This window comes from Barbatula barbatula (genome assembly GCF_947034865.1).
Source record: "Barbatula barbatula genome assembly, chromosome: 1".
Lineage (NCBI taxonomy): Eukaryota > Metazoa > Chordata > Actinopteri > Cypriniformes > Nemacheilidae > Barbatula > Barbatula barbatula.
Window position 1 is genome coordinate 27,612,068 of NC_136766.1, and position 20,691 is coordinate 27,632,758.

General features: G+C 39.9%; 1 protein-coding gene across 3 annotated transcripts in view; it reads left to right on the top strand.

The window, feature by feature from the left end:
- The window catches only part of rgs12a (regulator of G protein signaling 12a), a 44,840-nt gene that overhangs the window by 22,955 nt on the left and 1,194 nt on the right, over window positions 1–20,691 (top strand). Inside the window, exons 4-17 of one of the 3 annotated variants that reach the window (XM_079470589.1) lie at window positions 3,693–3,711; window positions 6,679–6,848; window positions 7,015–7,107; window positions 8,956–9,099; window positions 9,213–9,395; window positions 10,254–10,398; window positions 10,707–10,795; window positions 11,903–12,106; window positions 12,212–12,285; window positions 12,391–12,517; window positions 13,557–13,647; window positions 13,778–13,821; window positions 14,414–14,528; window positions 14,772–15,230. In XM_079470589.1, coding sequence (XP_079326715.1) covers window positions 3,693–3,711; window positions 6,679–6,848; window positions 7,015–7,107; window positions 8,956–9,099; window positions 9,213–9,395; window positions 10,254–10,398; window positions 10,707–10,795; window positions 11,903–12,106; window positions 12,212–12,285; window positions 12,391–12,517; window positions 13,557–13,647; window positions 13,778–13,821; window positions 14,414–14,528; window positions 14,772–15,230 — 1,957 coding nt within the window. Of the gene's footprint in view, window positions 1–3,692; window positions 3,712–6,678; window positions 6,849–7,014; window positions 7,108–8,955; window positions 9,100–9,212; window positions 9,396–10,253; window positions 10,399–10,706; window positions 10,796–11,899; window positions 12,107–12,211; window positions 12,286–12,390; window positions 12,518–13,556; window positions 13,648–13,777; window positions 13,822–14,413; window positions 14,529–14,771; window positions 15,231–20,691 lie in introns of all 3 variants that reach the window. The other 2 variants (XM_079470588.1, XM_079470590.1) reach the window with 2 other exon arrangements.

Sequence of the window (20,691 nt, forward strand, 5' to 3'; positions counted from 1 at the left end):
TTTGAAGCGAGGTCCTGAAAAATCTTAATTTGAAGGGCTATATGGCCCTTACCCCTCCAATCAAGAGAGAATCGAGACACCCCTACCCCTTCACGTGAACGTGTTAAATAAATGGGTAGGGAAAAGTGTAGGGGAAAGTGGTAGAAATGGGATTGGGCCCAAGAGTCTTTTCCGCCAAAGCCACCAGAGCTCCACCCAGACCGCCGCCTGCTAGAAAGTCTATTTCACCCACTCTGCCTGCTCTGCCTCTGTTCTTGTCACCGCCCTCTGCTCTGCCTTTACCCCCATGGGCTCCCCCTTCAACTCAGTCAGCTCTGTCTCTGGTCCTGCTCTGGTTCTCGCCTTCAGATCTGCTAACTCCACTCTGGTTTCCGCCTCCAGTTCCATCAGCTCTGCCTCTAGTTCTCGCCTTCAACTCTGCTGACTGCCCCCTTCACTTTCAGAGCTGCGGAAGTGATGCCTCATATCAGCCACTTGTTCTCACATTTATTATGTCCTACATACTGAATGACGGGTAATCCACTAGATGGGAGATAAGGGATGATCCACACAGTGTAAACATTTACATCAAAGTCTTCATTTCGCGTTAGTGTCACAGGAACGGCTATACGACTACCTCAACATATCAAATAATGCTGCACATTCCAAGGCATCCAAGTTTGTACTTTGTCACTTCCTGTTTCCTGTGTTGTAGTCCTTTTGTTCATTGGTCCCCTGTTGATTTTCTCCCAGGTGTGCCTTGTTGGTTATCAGTGTATTTAAGCCCTTGTGTTTCAGTTGTCTCGTGTCAGTCCAAGCATCCACATAGCAATGTGCTTACCGTAGCAACGCTCTAGAATTGTGGTGGACAATGGTGCTCTGGCATCCACCATTTGGTGCTTTTAAAAATTGAACTTTATCAACAGTTAAGTAAAAATCTAGTTTTGCATTGACACACAGGCACATGCTGGGATAAATATTTGGGCTAAAATTAGTCGAAAGGAATAGAGATCTACTTTTTAAATTATGATTTAATGACATGCAATGTACATTTTCCTTGTGCTGTTCTAGTTACAGGCTAAACATGTTTATTTTCTAAACTAAGATATTACCTCATCTACTCTTTATATCCATAAATGCTCTTTTTTGGTTTTGATTCTCAAATTTTCCATTGAGGCATGCATTTGTAAACTATTCCATCAAGGCAGACAAACACCCCTGAATCTTGCCACACTGTATGCTTACCAGATTTTACTGCTGTAAAACCCTTGTGTAATAACACGTTTGCTTATGAGACCGTTCGATATATTTAGACCACCCCTGCCTGAGACATTTGTCATGGTGGTCAGTGGTGGCTCACTCTTTGATCCAAGATGAACTGTTGCCATAGTATTAAGACCATATACACCAGGGTGTTGGTCTTTACCATATTGTAACTTCAGATTTAGTTATTTTCTTTTCTCTCTCTGTTTTCCATTATTGACTTTATCCTTCAGTTGAAACCATTCAATGAATCACTTCTTGTCTTATAAGGAATTAGAAGCTGTACAATATTTAAGGAATTGTGGACTTTTGAACTGGGAGCTTTGAGATCTTTGAGATTATTATAGTGATTGACCCCAAATTATATTAATGGAGTCCAGTTTGATTCAGTCAGATTCGTTATGGTCACTCTTTAGCTTACTATGAGCATGTTTACAGAATAATATAAGAGTGCCTGTACAGGTCACCATTTTAAGGCACGTTTACACTTTGAAGTGGCTTCATAGAGGTTTGTGGTTTTTGAAGGCCTCAAAGTATTCTTGGACTGATATGGTGGCAAATAGACCTACATTGTAAAGGAGTATTTTGCAGGGTTTCTATTTGTCTCAAGGATGCTAACATATTTGTAGGTTATTAAATATTTGTGCTCTATATTGAATCATATGGAGATTGGTATGGTTGTTTCTTTTTTGCAGGTAGACATGTGTTGGTTGTTTACTCAAGCACTTTATATTTGCAATTTTAAATTCATGCATTGTAATATTTATGCTAACACTTTACAATAAGGCTGTATTTACAGAGTTCAGATGCAAAACCCTCCGTCAAAAATGAGATTATGATGTTGAGTGAATGCTCTGCACATGGTATATGATACTCAAATAATTTAGCTTCACAACCCGCTGTATACCACACTCTGCCTGGTCTGAAATATCTGGTATTTGTGAAAGTAATGGAGCCTGATGAAAAATGCTCAATTAAATGAAAAATCCGCCTGATGCATTTAGAGGGTTTTGCATCTTTGTAAGTAGTTATGGCATTAGCTAAAATGAACTAACAATGAGCAAAACTTCTACATCATTTGGGAATCTTAGTTCATGTTCATTTCAGCGTTACATTTTTTTTTAAATCAAAAGTTGAAACTGCTTACATTAGTTAATGCACCATGAACTTACCTGACCAATTGTATAGATATTAAGTAACATTTTTGGTAGTTCGTGTTAGTTAATGCGTTAACAAATCTTAACAAATACACCCTTATTGTAAAGTGTTACCAGATTTTATAATCTTAAGTTTTTCCTCATAGATCCTCACAAACATTTCCATACTTAGTACTTTAGATATCAATGGCCAGAGCCATAGGCAAATGAATAAAATGCCCCGGCCATTGGCTATTCATCAGTCTTTTGATATTTGAATAGATAAATTGCACCCCATTAATTGTGTTGATAATGCAGCAAATTAAGTATAGTGCACTAAATTGACAACCAGACACTATCCAAATATATATTTATTTTATCCAAACCCAACAGGTTTTGTAAACTGTTTTGATTGAAAAGCATTCGATGCTGTCTTTGGGTTTCTTGAAAATGAATGCCACTGGTTTTGATTTTTGTTTTGTGATCAATATTTGATCATTTTGAAGGCCACTCATCATAAACATTTTAAACGTATCCTAAACATCCTCCCTAGGTTCATGTTAATTTTATTACTGTGTTCATCAGTAAAGCTTTTGTTTCATATAATTCCTTTATTGATCTCCCTCTTTAAGTTGTATTCACTCACGCAAATCTGTTCTTCTGTGTCACATTCCCTCACACTTCCTCCCACTGAACAAACAGAATGTGTTTGTCCATGTGCTTTGCTCCCTTCCTACTAAAACACTCACGTCTGATTCCTGTGATGTTGATGCATATATCTAATCAAATCAGATATAAGATTATACATTTTACCATGGTCAGCGTCCATATATTAGATTAGCATATTTGGTTTTGCCTGGATGGTATATGAGACCTTGGTCAGTTTGTAGTTAACATTGAAAATTGAAATGTGATGAAATCCTATATACTTACAAATTCTTGTAACAAGTTTCTGTGAGTGCTGTAGCAATAGATTAGATGAGCGGGGAAACTATTGCATCTTTGAGAAGTACTCTCTACTATAACTTCAAAAATGTATGTTTCTGTGTATGGGTGGTAACTATGGCAGAGGTGTGAACAGCTGTGTGTTACTACACACAGCTACATCAACAAACATATATAAAGTCCTCCCCTCCTAACAAACACAACCCACATCCAGTTAGAATGAGACAGAATGCTGAGATGTCTGCTGGCATTTTCCCCAGCTCAGCAACTGTACCACTGTCCCCTTTTCAGTCGCCTCATTCCTTGCTTTCCTCTCCTCTTTCTCAGGATGGCAATGGCTCATTTATGTCATTTTTTCTTCTCTTTCAGTCGGCTGCTTCAGGCAGGGGTGAGTACTCTGTTTTAACCATTTTTACCAAACTGAATTAAATGTTTTAGAAGGTTCTTAACAGAATGAGCCTTACAGTATATATTGCAATTATGATACAAATTATCTCTTTTCTAACATTTTATTTTGTGGTCTATTTTTTTATTGGGTTGCACAATAAATTGCGATTAACATTAAATATTGTGTAAATCGACCTGTCTAGCATGATTATGATATTGCAAAGTCTGCGATTATTTTTCATGGGAAGTTGAGGAGGCTTGAAGAACTGTGATAGAAAGATTTCTTGGAACTACTGCGTTATGATACTACTTATGTACAAGGGCGCCCTCTGGCTTTAAGATGCAGCAGCATTTAACCGTACTTTACTGACAAGCTGCGCAAAAATAAATGCAGACAACAAATCATGTGCAGTTTATTTGCGATTTATTGTACAGCCCTATTTGTGATGTCGAATTTGTCTTAAAGGACCAGTGTGCATGATTAAGTTTAGCTAAGTAACGGCTCTTCTCAGTTTCTCTTGATTGTTATCAGAAATAATCTTCAGGCACTCTATTGTTTGTGAATGTGTACTGGAAGTTAAACTGGGGTCACAAAAGTTTAGTATTGCATACGTTGAGTATGTAGTTTGATCAAATTTATAAAAGACAGATACAGCTGTAAGATTATTTCCGGAAAAACACGAGCTACTAGAGGTGGGACTAGTGGGGAGAGTGCGATGGAACTACAGCACGAGCAAGCAACACATTATCGCATTAATCCCTTCGTGTTTTTTACATTATGCATGTACACACTGATTGTGACACAAAACAAAACACAGATTACTGCGCCACCTATCAGTTTCAAAGGATCTACAAATCCAACATTATATCCACCGTTTATATTACATTCATCACTGAAATGCCGTGAACAAACAAACACACCTCAAACTTCTCTCCCTATCGCAAAAGTATGCCTCAGGCCCACTGCTCTCACCATACAATCTTGATGGTAGGCGGGTCTTCCTATGCTCGTCGGTTGGCGCGTGGGCGGGCTCTTTCACCTTTCTGTGCTTTTCGGGGCGAATTGCCCAATAAAATGTGTGTGCTGGGGGAGTGTATTACGCACAGAAATACTACGTCATCATACTTCCAACTAATTTTTTAACAAGATGACCATCATCAGGATGAGATAATTAGGTATTGAGATGATGATTAAGTCATTTATGATGCTGCCTGCTGCAAACACGATCACTGAAGAAAACATGACAATAAGAAGTCGGCATAACAGTGTTTTTTGTTTCATTCAGTTGACCTCTTGACTCTTGATTTCAGCAACTTTTGGTCTGGTCTAGTGTGTCCCAGGTCCCAGGAGTTTTGAGATATATCTGGACTTGCATAGAGTATGGAAAACAAATGTTACATATACAGTGATACAGCATGCAACTCTGTATGACACAGATACATTCAATTCAATTCAGTTTTATTTATATAGCGCTTTTCACAATGTGCATTGTTCCATAGCAGCTTTACAGGAGAAAATAGAAACCGAAAAACACAAAAAAGGTAAAACATACTACATGGTGTTTTATATAATAAGTTAAATTATTCTTGTCAATTATTTCTAATGTCAGCAGTCTCCCGGTTGTTTATTTTGCATATTTTGCAATTAAGTAAATGCTTTGCTGAAAAGATGTGTCTTTAATCTAGATTTAAATTGGGCGAGCGTGTCTGATCCTCGAATAGTGTTGGGAAGGCTATTCCAGAGTTAAGGTGCTACGTATGAGAAAGCTCGACCCCCTTTGGTGGATTTAGTTATTCTAGGTGTTATCAAAAGTCCTGAGTTTTGAGATTTTAGAGAGTGTGATTGGTTGTAGTGTGATAGAAGCTCTGTTAGCTAGGTAGGGGCTAAACCGTTTCTGGACCTGGTAAGAACTCTGGCAGCTGCATTCTGAACTAACTGTAATTTGTTTATTGATGAAGCTGGACAGCCACCAAGTAGTGCATTACAGTAGTCAAGTCTTGAAGTCACAAATGCATGAATAAGCTTCTCTGCGTCAGCAACACATAGAGCATTTCGTAATTTGGCAACATTTCTAAGGTGGAAAAAGACTGTTTTTGTGACATTTGAGATGTGATTTCGAAATGACAGGTTGCTGTCTAATATAACGCCTAGATCTTGTACTGTATTTGTTGGAGTAACAGTACATCCTTCAACTAGCAGGTTATAATGCAAATATTCGGTTTACGTCTTTGGTCCGATAAGTAATATTTCTGTTTTAGTAGAATTTAAAAGAAGGAAATTACAGGTCATCCATTGTTTTATATCTTCGATGCACTCTGCCAATTTGGATAGCTGGGAGGAATCATCTGGTCTTGATGAGATATATAGCTGAGTATCATCTGCATAGCAGTGGAAGCTAATTTCATGTTTTTTAACAAAGTTTCCAAGGATATGGAGAATAGTAAGGGTCCCAGAGCCGATCCCTGAGGTAATCCATAATTTACTTGCGTTAGATTTGATGATTCCCCATTTAAATGGACAAATTGATGGTGCCTATCCCTCAATTCCGGTATAATTGTGCAAGCGATCTTTGGTCTAGTGAATTGTGTATCTTACTAGGATGCCACATTCTTAACGAAATTCCTTTTAACTCCCTCCTTTCTGTAGATAGGCAAAAAGATTTACAATTAATTGTTTGAATAAAAATGACACTAATCGTTGAGAACAAGTTTATACAACCAAAATGACCTGAAAAATAATAAGTACAACTAAAAACAAGAAAAACATAGTCATTGAGTCTAATTATTTATTTACTAAATTGTAAATTGCTTTGGATAAAAGCTTCTGTTAAATGAATGAATGTAAATGTAATCAATCTGTAGCAAAATCTTTTCACCTCAAAACAAATCCAAGTATTTCAAAAAGCTTGTGTCCAGGAAGGTCTTGAATAGTTTCTTACTGATTTCAGCAAATATTTTCTCTTTGCAGAACGTGGAGGTGTTGAGCGACATGATAGTAGCAGTGTGAGCAGTCTGGAGAGTAATGGCAGTCTGCCCAGTGTCACCAACCATAGACGCATTTCAGAACGCCGCGTTGCATTATGGGCTGTCAGCTTTGAGCGTCTGCTCCAGGATCCTGTGGGGGTCCGCTATTTTTCAGTAAGTATCAGAAGAGCCAGGGATGGGCATTTCTGGTCCTAGAGTGTTGAACCCTGCGTTCCTTTCCAAAAGGTTCATCTTTATTGAAGGGTGTACCTGTATGTGAAACCTGAAGGGTCTCTGTATTTAAAATATTAAAGATAATAATTGTTTTATGTTCCCACAGGAGTTTCTTAAAAAGGAGTTTAGCGAGGAAAACATTTTATTCTGGCAGGCCTGTGAATCCTTTAGCCAAATTCCAGAACATGACAAAAAAAAGGTAATCTACTACTCAACACGCACAGTTTCCTGAGTTATACGGATGCTATGCAATTATCCTGTTGAAAATGATGCTACAATTCTAAATATAATATTAAACCTTTCGGCACAGAAGTCATAGTCAGTGTTTTATTTCTCTCTGAATTGGCTCTGTTTCCGGACTGGAGTATATGTGCTGAGGTGGATAAAAGCCTCTCTGCACTATATTCAAAGTTTCGTCATCATATAAAAGTGCTTGATCTGTGTTACATACTGCTGTCTTACACTTTTTTAGCACTGAGATATTGGGTTGGTAATCAAAATTCCCAAAAATCTAAATTCTGCAATTGAAATCAGATAAAAAACTATTTCAATTCCGCTTATCAACTCTTTTGTGCACATTTTCAGACTGAAATATATATGAAATCTCATTAAAAGCCTTTGACATCTTATTAAAATTAAACAGATTTTACCATAGTAACTACTGTATAGTATTTGCGGTAAAGTGCAGTAACCATACATTTACCATAGTTTCATTATAGTAACTATATTTAACCATGATCTTTGTTGTTAAACTATGGTAATCCAAATGGTAATAAATCCGACAAAACATGGTTGCCATGCTTATTATGTTTTTATATACATAAAAATAGTTCACATTGCAAGTATACTGTACGTTACCATACATAAGCAATTATGTCACTTTCACTTTAGTGTAAAAACACTGCTTACTAATTCATACTGTATTTTTTTGTTGTAAACCAGTCAATAAGCTGGCTAAATGACCATACAGATTCACATCTAAGAGCGCTTTTCCACCATCGCGCCGAATCGGTCTTGTTGTTTAATGTTTCCACTCCGTGCCGATCCATGCCAGCCGGTATGTAAATGGTTTCATTTTCCACCACAGGGCTGATAAACGAAAATGTTTAGAATGTTAACACAAATGCGTCCCTTGCTGCCTTGGTAACACAAGAGACTGAGCTAAACTGGTTCTCTGCACATTCATTATTCAAATTTCAGAGCTGAGAACAGTTTGTAATCGTGCCTTGTCGAACCAGGCTCACGTGGAAACATAACTGTAACCGATAACTGTTTCAGACTGTGCTTAGAACAGTTCGCCGCGATGGTGGAGAAGCACTCAAAATGTTTTACTTCATTGTTACAACTTTGGAATTGAAACTGGGAATTGATAAGAATTGGAATCGATAAGCAGAATCGAAATTGATCAAATTCAAACAATTACTCAACTGTATTAGGGTAGTTCATGATCTTTATGAAAACACATGCAACTGTATCGTAGGCGAATCGGCTAAAGCACAGAGCCTTGCTCTGACTACATATCATTGGTCCTCGCAGGCAACAAGTAAATCCTCTTGCATCTGATTCCTGATTAAATTGTCAGAATTTACTCTCTGAAGACAACCAGCTGGATGGACATTACACATCTTTCCACATGAGTAAATTGATTTGAATTATTTGAATTATTGAATTATATATTAAAATCAATGAATTACTGTATATTATTTTTAAGTAAATCATTTTAGGCCCAGGTGTCACAGATGTCCCTGTGTTATTAGTTTTAAACATCGTTATCTGTGAATAACATACCTCGAAATGTTGCAGCCGACCAATCAGAATTAAGGATTTCAGAGCACCGTGAAAAGAAATTAGGAAATTAAATCTTATATTCCTCAGTTTGTTTGGGCTACTAGTATCTGTGTTCATTTTATATACGTTTATTTTATACTATCCAATGCACTAGGAATCTGTAGTAGTGGATATATACAGTATAAACATATATTGTACTGTTAAGTTAAATAAAGAAATGCTTTTGATGATCTATGTTGCAAAATGCTGCTTATTTCAGCTATCTTACAAGGCCAAAGACATCTACAATTGCTATCTCTCAAGTAAAGCTACTATGCCGGTGAACATTGATAGTCAGGCTCAACTTGCAGATGATGTCCTGACAGCTCCACAGCCTCACATGTTCAAACAGCCACAACTGCAGGTCAGCATATCCACAAACCAATACACAAACATGTACTCAGACAGGCATAAAAAATCCCATTATTTGACAGGGCAACTCAAAGTAATTGTAAAACCTTCGCTTTCCCCCTCCAGATATTCAATCTGATGAAGATGGACAGTTATGCTCGGTTCCTGAAGTCCACTCTTTACCAGGAATGCATGCTGGCTGATGTAGAGGGACGACCTCTCCCTGACCCCTGTCCGATCCCATGTAGCCCTGCCCCCTTTAAACACAGCTTCACCTCTGACCGTTCCACGTTCTCCACACCTAAAAAGGTGCAAGCGTTGTTGCAGTACTAAAAGTTTGTGATGGTTATAAGAATCAGTTGGCATGATATGTACAAAAATAATTCTTTATGATCCATTTTTTCAGTCGTTTAGATGGTTACACTTTTCAATAAGGTGCTATTAGTTAAATGTATTAACTAACATTAGGTGACAACGAACAATTTAGTTTTTCAGCATTTATAAATCCTTGTCAATGTTAGTTCATGTCAACAGTTATTTGTGTTAGTTCATGGTGCATTTACTAATGTTAACAGTGACAACGTTACTAAATGCTGAAATTAACATGAATTAATATTAATAAATGCTATAGAAGTATTGTTCATTGTTAGTTCATGTTAGCTAATGCATTAACTAATGCCGGATTCACACATACTCCGTGTGCAAGTGCGTATGGGGTGCGGTGCGTAGAGCAACATGTGTGCAGTACAGATCCGTCATGCGCCATTGTGCTTTCAGAAATACTACGTTTGTAGCGCACTAGCGGTCTGCGTCTTCTGTGTGATTCAGTCACAATGGGTGCTTCCGATGATTAATCACAACGTAAGTTTTTAAAAAGGTTAACTCGATGCGTAAAGGATCGCTGCATTGACGTACTGTACCCCATCTATAACAGACAGACCGCACCGTATCCGAGTGCTGTGTGATGATCTAAATCGTTAATATGGGCACGTGAAACACTACGCACTGCACACAGAGTATGTGTGAACCGACCGTAATTGTTAACAAATAGCACCTTATTGTAAAGGGTTACCGTTTAGATTACATAATTACATAATTATGTAATCTCGCATAACGTGACTCTTACTCTAACCGCATTGGATTTTAATGCAATATCATGTGTTACAGGAAAACAGGAGACCCAAAACAGGCAGGTCAAGTGATGACCTCAGAGAGAAACATTCCGATAAGAAAAACGGCTTTTTCTCATGGTACAGATATCCAAGTATTGGAAAAGGACAAAAGAAAAGAGATGCCCCTGATTTATCTAACAGTAAGTATCCAATATCTTATTAGCAATAATGATACTTATGCGTCAAAGCGCATGCTTGTAGAGTGCCCCGTAGAGCTGAATAAGCCGACAATATGTACGTTCTTGTTAACAATGGATGTTAAAAAATATAATATTTGTATCAAGTGTGGAGAAGAAAGTTGTTGTTGATTTGCCCGTAAACCCTTGAAAAGTTTTTTAACAATCAAATATTTTAGTAGTTATACATGTTTTGTTGATATAAAATCTGTTTTTAATGTGTATCACCATATTGCATTTGCTATGTTGTGATTATTCATATGTGTGGACAGATTGTAATGGCTGGAGAGAGTCTCAGGGTTCCCTGTCCTCTGGTGCAAGTCAAGAACTGAACACCTCCTGTTCCGTAAACAAGAATGAGGTAAGAGGAACTATAAGAGGGCCTTTACTCGAAACATTTCGGCCTCAATCTTGTTTAGTTACTTAGAAAGTGCACAGTGTACACACTAGAAATTCTTGCTTTTAATGCCCCCTAACATTAAATGAAATCATCAAAATTCGTGGACAAAATAGACAAAACTCTATACTTTTCATGTTTATTGTACAAAATAATTTGGCAAAAAGGCAAACTACACCATATCAGGAAATTTGAGTTTTATTCAAATATGCACACAATGCATAGAAAATCAAAAGGCTCATAGAAAATATGGAATACATTGACTACAATTGTATCTGTTATTATTATTCATTGATCTGTTCTTTTAGTAATATGTTGTAGCTGTATACTCCTAGTCAAAAAATTTGGCCAGGACTCCATAAAGGGATGCTCTGCCAAAAAAAAACTGCCATGAATTACTCATCCTCAAATCGTTCAACAAACCTAGGACATCCGTTCATCTTTGGAACACAAATTAAGATGGTTTTGAAGAGGTCTGGGAGCTTTCTGACTACCCCGTAGACTACAATGCAACTGACTTTCAAAGCACAGAAAATTTGTGAAGACATTGTTGACATTGTCCATGTCATTCCAGTGTTTTTTTACTCTTTGCTCACTTTCTGTCCCTTGATAATCAGTTGAGTTGCAGTCTATGTGGTGTCAGAAAGCTCCCGGACCTCTTCAAAACTATCTCAATTTGCGTTCCAAAGACAAACAGATGTCCTAAGGTTGTTGACCGACTTGAGGATGAGTAGTTCATGGCAGGTTTTCATTTTTCGGCAGAGTATGACATTCAATTCTTGTCAAAGCTAAACTTCAGTTTACACTCCAAGCAGAACTGTGCAATATGTACAGTATGCAAAGTCATTAATGAGTCCAAAAATATTTGAATAGAACAAAGACCCCTAAGTTGGACATCACATTTGGTCACAGCTGTTCATGGCCAAGCTGTCTCAGTAAATGATAATAAATCAATAAGCCACAAAGAGGCTGTGTGTTCTTTGATTAAACCGTTGAAAATGTATGTTTATTGGGGCAACACAAAGTTCATTATTGATGATGATAGAACATGTTTTTTAATGCGGAAAGCAGTGTGAGCTGAGGACCTCTGATTCTGTTTGGGAGAAGGATGGAGAGAGATGCAGAAAAACGTGTACCGTAACACTGCCGGATGGCTCCAGTTGCTGTGTTCCTCTACGGCAGGGTGCTTCCATCAGGCAGGTTCTGCTGGAGCTCTGTCAAACACAGCACATCAACCTGGCTGCTGTCGACCTCTTCCTCACAGGAGGAGAGAAGGTATAGAGGGACATTAGACCTTTATGAGTTTTTAACTCTTTTATGTGTATTTTGTAATTGTGATGTCTGCCTGTTTATTCTTGTACTTCTTTGTTCCTTGTTTAGCCTTTGGTGTTGGACCAAGAAAGTATTACTCTTAGTTCCCGAAACCTTCGTCTTGAGAAGCGCACTTTGTTCAGGTACATTTTCTTCAAATTTAGTTTGATTGTGAAATCTTTCTTGCAAACATTGTGGCTTGGTTGGCGGTTTCTTATAAATAGTTATGTCCTGTCTGCTATTTTCAGACTGGACCTGGTTCCCATTAACAGATCGGTTGGATTGAAAGCAAAACCAACAAAACCTGTGACGGAGGTTCTGCGACCTGTGGTAGCCAAGTATGGACTCCACCTTGGAGACTTGGTGGCCAGAATAGTAAGTTACTGCTGGTAACCTTGATTATTTATGGTTGGATCTACTGTATATTTGCATTGTTTACTGTACATATGTCAGATCGGAATTCAGTTTAAAAAGTCTAAATAAGGCGATTGTTCTAATTTATGATCTAGGTTCAGTTTCTTTCCATTATGTGTTATTGCAAATGTGCACCTGATGAGCAGCTGTTACAGGGTGTGGAGTTATGTGGTATATAAGGCACTCTAACTCTCTACTGCAGTTTTCCCTCTTTTAAACATTAGATGGTGGTCAAAGCCAGTCCTCTGAGTCAGCCTTCAGAAGTTAATGGAATACAGCACTAAGCAGAGTTTAGAAACGAATGCCTTACCAGAAGCCAAAACCACTTTGCTCTACAGCTGGTTTATTTTTACCCAGTGCTTTATGAACATATATCTAAGTGCACAGATCTTTAGCAATAACTTAAAACCATATTAAGTAGATCTTTGTGAACAAACTGTGATGGACTAAATTGTCCTTACTATGTAAGTAGCCCACATGAAGCTAAGATGTTAAAGTTGCAGTTCAGAAGTTTGTCTAGATAACATTTTAAATTCTAAGCTTGAACAACTCTCCGCATTTCACAGCACCGCATCATCCGCACACATGGTGAACTGGCCGGTTCCTCTCCTTTGTAGTTTTTGACCTGGAAATTATAAATCATTATTAAAAGCTTACCGTTGGGAATTGGGGTAAAATAAGTCAATCATTTGTAACACTGATCAGTCTATGTACATTTACATTAATGCATTTGGCAGATGCTTTTATCCAAAGTGACTAACATTGCATTATCCTAAAAATTTGTTTCTAAGCATGTATTTGATCAATAATTGATTTCTGTTTATCTTTAACCCAAAAAAGTGACAAAGTGGTGCTTTAATTTAAGTTGAACAACGAGGCCAATACTAATCTACATGAAAGTCAACGTGAAATTTAAATGGGTCCTATCCTTAATATTACATTCCTAAATATGTTTTGAATGCTCTTTTTGTGCTGAATTTTAAACTTTTCTTGTGTTCAGAGTGGAGAGACGGACATTCTTGATCTCGGAGTGCCAATATCCAACCTTGATGGCCTACGAGTTGTACTAGAGAGGGCTGATCCAGCCAAAGGTCAACTCAATTCAATTCAGTTCAATTTGATATCATTTACTGTGTGTTCTCTCCTCTAATATTAAGTAATTTTGCTCAAGGTTGCTTCAACATTCTTTTGTGTAACTGTTTTGTTATACTCCTCCAACAGACAAATCTAAAACACCAGCAACCAAGAAAGACCTGACAAGAGAGGTGAGATGACTTAAGTTATTGAAACTGTGAGATGGCCTTTCTGACTCATACCTCTAAATGTCATGTGCATGTGCTAGCTTCTATAATTTTATTTGTTTCAAGTTTTTGTATGATCTACATGTGGTTAAGTGCTGAACAGGGAATGCCTTTTAGATATCGGACAAACAGTGGATCATTTGTAATTCGTAATTTGTCAGTTTCAGGAAAAAAAGCCAACTTATGACAATTTGGAGTTAATTCACTCCCCCTCAGGCCATCCAAGATGTAGTTGACATTGTTTCTTTGGTAGAAATGTAAGATTTCTGGTCTTTAAAAGTGCAAAAACAAGTTAGAGGCAGCACAATAAAAATCTTAATGGCTTAAGAGGGGCGTGACCAAAATGGTTTGAGTAGCACTGCCTTAAGGACATCTAGATGCCTGTATATGCTTTTTGGACTTTTAAAGACATGGAAACTGTGGACGAAACACCAAGGACTACTAATTCAGCAAAAATGTAACTGTTCTACTGAGGAAACAATGTCACTGACATGGCATGGTCGGAGGATGAGTAAAGCCCAGGATTATCCTATATCTGTCTTTGCTGCATTTCTAGAGATACAACAGCTCAAAGGGGAAACTGTTGAAAGGAGTTGGTGGTGACAAACATCCTCAGCCAGGAGCGTCAGATAGAAAGAAAGGCAAAAACAATCACCTAGATGAAACTGAGGGTAAATATTCGTTCTCTGATGCTGCTTAACATATTCATTAGACAGATCTCTGGAATACTTGGTTTATGAACTGGTTTAGATCGGTCAAATATTCTTGTATAATGAGCTGTACAATCGCACACTTTTATCTCCCATAGCAAGCTAACTCAAATTTATTTTCCTGACTGGTTCCTTATGATTGGCAAAAACGTTAAGTTAATTGCTATATATGTTCTTACTGTTTAACTCCCTCTTTTTTCCTAGAATTGTTTGAGTTACTCAGTCGTGCTCAGGGCAGTCGGGTCGATGACCAAAGAGGCTTGCTGAGAAAAGAAGACCTTGTGCTTCCAGACTTTCTCCGCATAAACCCTCATTCCGAGCCCCAACCTCACTGCTGTTCCACACCCACCTCTCACAAACCCGGCCATACCACTACCATTACTCTTCCCCAACCCCCCAAACCCAGTTCTTCTCATAGACATCCCCACTCACCCACCCACGAATCTCCCCCATTCGCTGCCCCTCTCTCCCCCATCTCACACTCCTTCTGTCCTCAGAATCAAGATGAGGAAGGGCTGGGCGATCTGACTCTGGTGGGGGAGGGGGATATCACCAGCCCAAACTCCACCCTGCTTCCAACTCCATTAAGCTCCCCTTATGAAGGCAGCCTGCCTGAGGCCAACTTCACTCCACCACCTTGTGTACACAGACAACCAAGCCCAGGTATTTCTCCCACCTGACTAGCCGTGAGTATGTTTGTGTGCGTATGTTGGGTGGTGGTTGTAAATGGATTATTAGAATATTAGAAAACACTACAAATTCTCCTGTGCAAAAGCAAATTTATCACAACAAATCTCAATAGCTAATTTCCCTTAAGTAAAAAGTCAAAATGTAAATAACTTGTGTTACAGATGTAGTATGTTTGTGTTGAATGTTTTAATATAAAAGAATGGTCTTTCCCTCAGGAGACAAAATTTGTATACAAAGTTTTGGTAGATTATTTTGTGACGTAAATTAATTACTGGAATTATTTTACATATAGGTGTATTAAGGATATGTATTTTTACTGTGTTTTGAGGGGTTGTACATTAAGTTCTGTTCAGTGTTGTTCATTTTAAAAACCTGTTTCTCATATATTTGTTTCATTTTTTATACTGTCTGTGGAAGTGTGCCCCTAACCATCTAATAATTACTCGCAATGGTCTTCAACAATGCTGAATCAAAAAAAGACTGATAGTATTTCACAATAAAATTGTGAATGAAAACATTTGAATATTTGAGAGCTATCCATTTGTACTCTCAAATCGCACAAATCGCATTGTTGGAATGCTTTTACATCCTCTTTCCTTGAGTCCTCTGTAGTTGATCATGTTTAGTTTGTGTGAATCTCTTTAGATTTAATAAATGCTATAGTAAAATCACACTAGACTTCCCTGTGATTGTGTCTGACATCCTTGCAACTTTGCTACTTTCTTACTTTCTTTATTTTATACATTTTTCGCAATTTTCTACCCTGCTTCTTGTTTTTAGTCCATGCTAGCTTGAATTACATTTTATACAAAGACCCTCACTGATCAAAGATTATTATGATGCATCATGGAATAGAATGAGTGCACTTAATAATGTCCACTATGGATTCGGACACCACCAAAAATGGTTGTTCCCTCAAATAGTGCACTATATTAGGGTATAGGGGGCTGTTTCTGACACAGGCGCTTTTAATACACGTCGCCGTGTATGTGTGTTTATAGTAGTTTGCATATAAATACTATGTTTCCACTGGTTGTAGTGGTGCAGTAAATCTACTTTTTGCTGAAGAAATGATAAGAAGTATGTCAGGCGGCACAAACATGCAGCATGGATGCTGCCATTACTGTTTGGGGAATACACGTGAATGCCGACAGACCCCGTAATACGCACGCCTTTAGAGTTTACACAGAAACGATAATGGTGTCGTTTGCCAAAACGTGCTATTTAAAACCTGTTTTCAAAAGTTTGTGTCTCAGTCCCCCAAAACGTTTTGGTGTAAAACGCATCTTTGATGACTTCCTGTACAGACACCTTTTTATAGTTAAGCTTGGGCTTTGTTTAATTATAAAATGAACTTGCTGCCACCTTGTGGTTAGATGGCCATTACTTCGACGGGTTTTAAAAAATATTGGTAATTCAATTTATTTGAATTACCAATTCACAACGTGCATTGTTCCAAAGCAGCTTTACAGGAGAAAAACAGAAAAACACAGGAATGGTAAAACACGGCACAGTGCATGGTGTTTATAGAACAAGCAAGATCATTCTAGAAAATAATATCTGTGAGCAAGCCAACAAGGCCCTGTGGCGAGGAATCCATACTCAAATGATAAATAAATGGAGAAAAAAAAACCTCTGGAGAAATCAGTCTCAGCCCGGAGGGCCAGGTCACCTCTGATGTTTCACAGCTGCACTCAGTGGCTTTGATTAAAAGTTACTGAGTAAATGTTTATGAAAAATAGGGAGAGCTTAAATTCCCAAACGCTCTCTGCTAGTAATGTTCAAGTTGAGTACTTACCAGTTATCGAAGAGACAATTTTGAAAGCAAATCCATTCAAAGCCACAATACTTACTGTCATGAACTGTGTTGGAAGAACCCAATTGCAGGCAGCGTTGGTGAAGGGGTTAACACACAGACTTTAATAACCAACAAAAAACACCCTCGATGGGGGGAAACACTAACAAAACTAAGATACAAAATTGAAACCAAACACTTCCCACAAGGGGGGCAAACCTAAACAACTAGAAATAACAAATAAAGACCTAGACTAAGAACATGACCAGGGAACATGGCAGGAGACAAGAACAGGAACCGTGTACCGCATACAAGTAAACGTACAAGTATAACGAACGAGCACAAGACAACAGACATGAGGGCATCTTATAGGAAAACTAACAAAGGAGATAACAATGGGCAGGTGTGGGTAATGAGACACAGGAGGAAAGCAATACTAGGAACGAGAGGGGCGGGGCCAATGACGAGACTGGAGAGAACACATATTATGTCCTGATTGACCCTAATCTGTTTCTCTCCACATAAAACACGTGGGTCTGTCATGATTCTGCCCCTAGACCAGAAAACCAAGACAAGATTAGGCAGAATCATGACAGAACCCCCCCCCTTAATGAACGCCCCCTGGCGTTCACCAAGGGAGAACACTAACAAGACAAGACCGACTGGGAAACAGACAACAACCAACAAAACATGGTAAACAAAACTAAGGGCAGACAAGCAAGAATTACAAAGGGGTTGGGGTGACATAATAAAAATAACAAACAAGGGAGGGGGGGAGGGGGAACAACAGCGTTCATGGGGGGAACAAAAGAGTCCATGGGAGGAAGTCCAACGGGTCTGGGACATGGGGGAACAGTTCTTGTCCCTGGCGCTCGGAAGCGCGGAGTCCCAGGAGACTTAGGGAACACCCTGGGGGGCGGCGCTCGAGGGCGCGAAGTCCCCGGCAGGGCAGGACTTGACGCCGGCTGGAAGGCCGGCAGGGCAGGACTTGACGCCGGCTGGAAGGCCGGCAGGGCAGGACTTGACGCCGGCTGGAAGGCCGGCAGGGCAGGACTTGAGGCCGGCTGGAAGGCCGGCTGAGGAACAGGACTTGAGGCCGGCTGGAAGGCCGGCTGAGGAACAGGACTTGAGGCCGGCTGGAAGGCCGGCTGAGGAACAGGACTTGAGGCCGGCTGGAAGGCCGGCTGAGGAACAGGACTTGAGGCCGGCTGGAAGGCCGGCTGAGGAACAGGACTTGAGGCCGGCTGGAAGGCCGGCTGAGGAACAGGACTTGAGGCCGGCTGGAAGGCCGGCTGAGGAACAGGACTTGACACTGGAGTGGGTGCAGGCGGGACCACCGGACTCGGGACCACCGGACTCGGGACCACCGGACTCGGGACCACCGGACTCGGGACCACCGGACTCGGGACCACCGGACTCGGGACCACCGGACTCGGGACCACCGGACTCGGGACCACCGGACTCGGGACCACCGGACTCGGGACCACCGGACTCGGGACCACCGGACTCGGGACCACCGGACTGGACGGGACCACCGGACTGGACGGGACCACCGGACTGGACGGGACCACCGGACTGGACGGGACCACCGGACTGGACGGGACCACCGGACTGGACGGGACCACCGGACTGGACGGGACCACCGGACTGGACGGGACCACCGGACTTGAGACCGCCCTCCGTTGCCTCTTCTTCCTCAGCCGAGCCACCCGCCTGGTGGTCGGCTGAAGGAATGATGAGAAGGGCACGGGCGGCTCGGGATTGGAGGCCTCGGACGAGGACCCCCAGGATTCCCGTCTCCCACGCTTGCCACCAAAGCTGACTGCGGGTGAGGAGGCTGTAGGTGGTGGAGCAGGTGGTGTGGTGCTGCCCATAACCCCGATCTGCAGGGCACGACCCTCTGGAACTACGGCCAGCGGAGATGAATAGTCAAGTTGGCCTGAGATCCTGAGCTCCGAGCGTGCGACGGCGCACCTCCACACATCCTCAAACTCCAACGGCTTCAGCGATCTCATCTCCGCTGGCGAAAGAGGGTCCCTCAGACCGGCGTTAAATAGCACCGCCAGCTCCTCCTCACCCCGGACCATCTCCTCTGCGACATCCAGGAACCTGCCCAAATAACTTTCCAAGTCAGTATTCCCTTGTTGGACGCCGCAGAGAAGACGAGGCTTCCGGGACCGTGAGGTCATTGCTGCCTGCTGGGTTCAGTAATGGCTCGTTCGTTCTGTCATGAACTGTGTTGGAAGAACCCAATTGCAGGCAGCGTTGGTGAAGGGGTTAACACACAGACTTTAATAACCAACAAAAAACACCCTCGATGGGGGGAAACACTAACAAAACTAAGATACAAAATTGAAACCAAACACTTCCCACAAGGGGGGCAAACCTAAACAACTAGAAATAACAAATAAAGACCTAGACTAAGAACATGACCAGGGAACATGGCAGGAGACAAGAACAGGAACCGTGTACCGCATACAAGTAAACGTACAAGTATAACGAACGAGCACAAGACAACAGACATGAGGGCATCTTATAGGAAAACTAACAAAGGAGATAACAATGGGCAGGTGTGGGTAATGAGACACAGGAGGAAAGCAATACTAGGAACGAGAGGGGCGGGGCCAATGACGAGACTGGAGAGAACACATATTATGTCCTGATTGACCCTAATCTGTTTCTCTCCACATAAAACACGTGGGTCTGTCATGATTCTGCCCCTAGACCAGAAAACCAAGACAAGATTAGGCAGAATCATGACAACTTACTAACTTGCCTCGAACTAGGTCGCCATCTCTTTTTGAAACATAAAATTGTAGGTTATCTGTGACGTCCTTATCTTTCCTATCATACCAGAAAGCTACAGTAAGTTATTAAATCATTATTATAAGTTTGCTGTTGCGAATTAGAGTAAGAAATAAATGCAGATTTATTTTTTAACTTAGTGAATAACTGATATTTAATTATTAGAAAAGCAAGGATTGCATCTTTAATTTCATGTTTATCCAGTATTCAAGTATTATGTACAGAATTCAATTTCAAATGTGACGTACATGATCAAAAACCAAGGTTTAAATAAGCAAGTGGTTATTATAATTTTTAGTTAAAGGGATAGTTCACCCCAAAATGAAAATTCTGTCATAATTAACTAATTTACTTAATTTCAAACCTGTATGGCTTTCTTTATGCAAAACACAAAAGAAGATATTTTGAAAAATGTTAATGAAAACTATCCCTTTAAAAGAGTTAAGTAAAACATGTGTTATTCCCCATTGAACCATTATGCACATTTTTGTTCAAAATAATAGCAGCGTGTTTAATAAAGTGAGTAAAGCTCAAAGTCCTTATAATAACTTTTATTTCAATAGACAAATGCAATGGTAACACTGCACATCTATCTTCTATTCTAAATCAAAACATGAAGAAAAAAGTAGCATTATTGTTATTACTAGAATCGCATTGTCTGCATTTTTCTTTACAAAGTCAAACGTTTACTGTATAAAATGAAAAATGCTTGAAGATTTAGCGTTCTTGTGAATCACTGAACTAATATTAGTTGTTTAGCCACAGTTTCTGAGAACTCCTTCACATCTGTGTTGCATGGCGTTGACCAACTTCTGGTATTCCAGCCAAGGACGA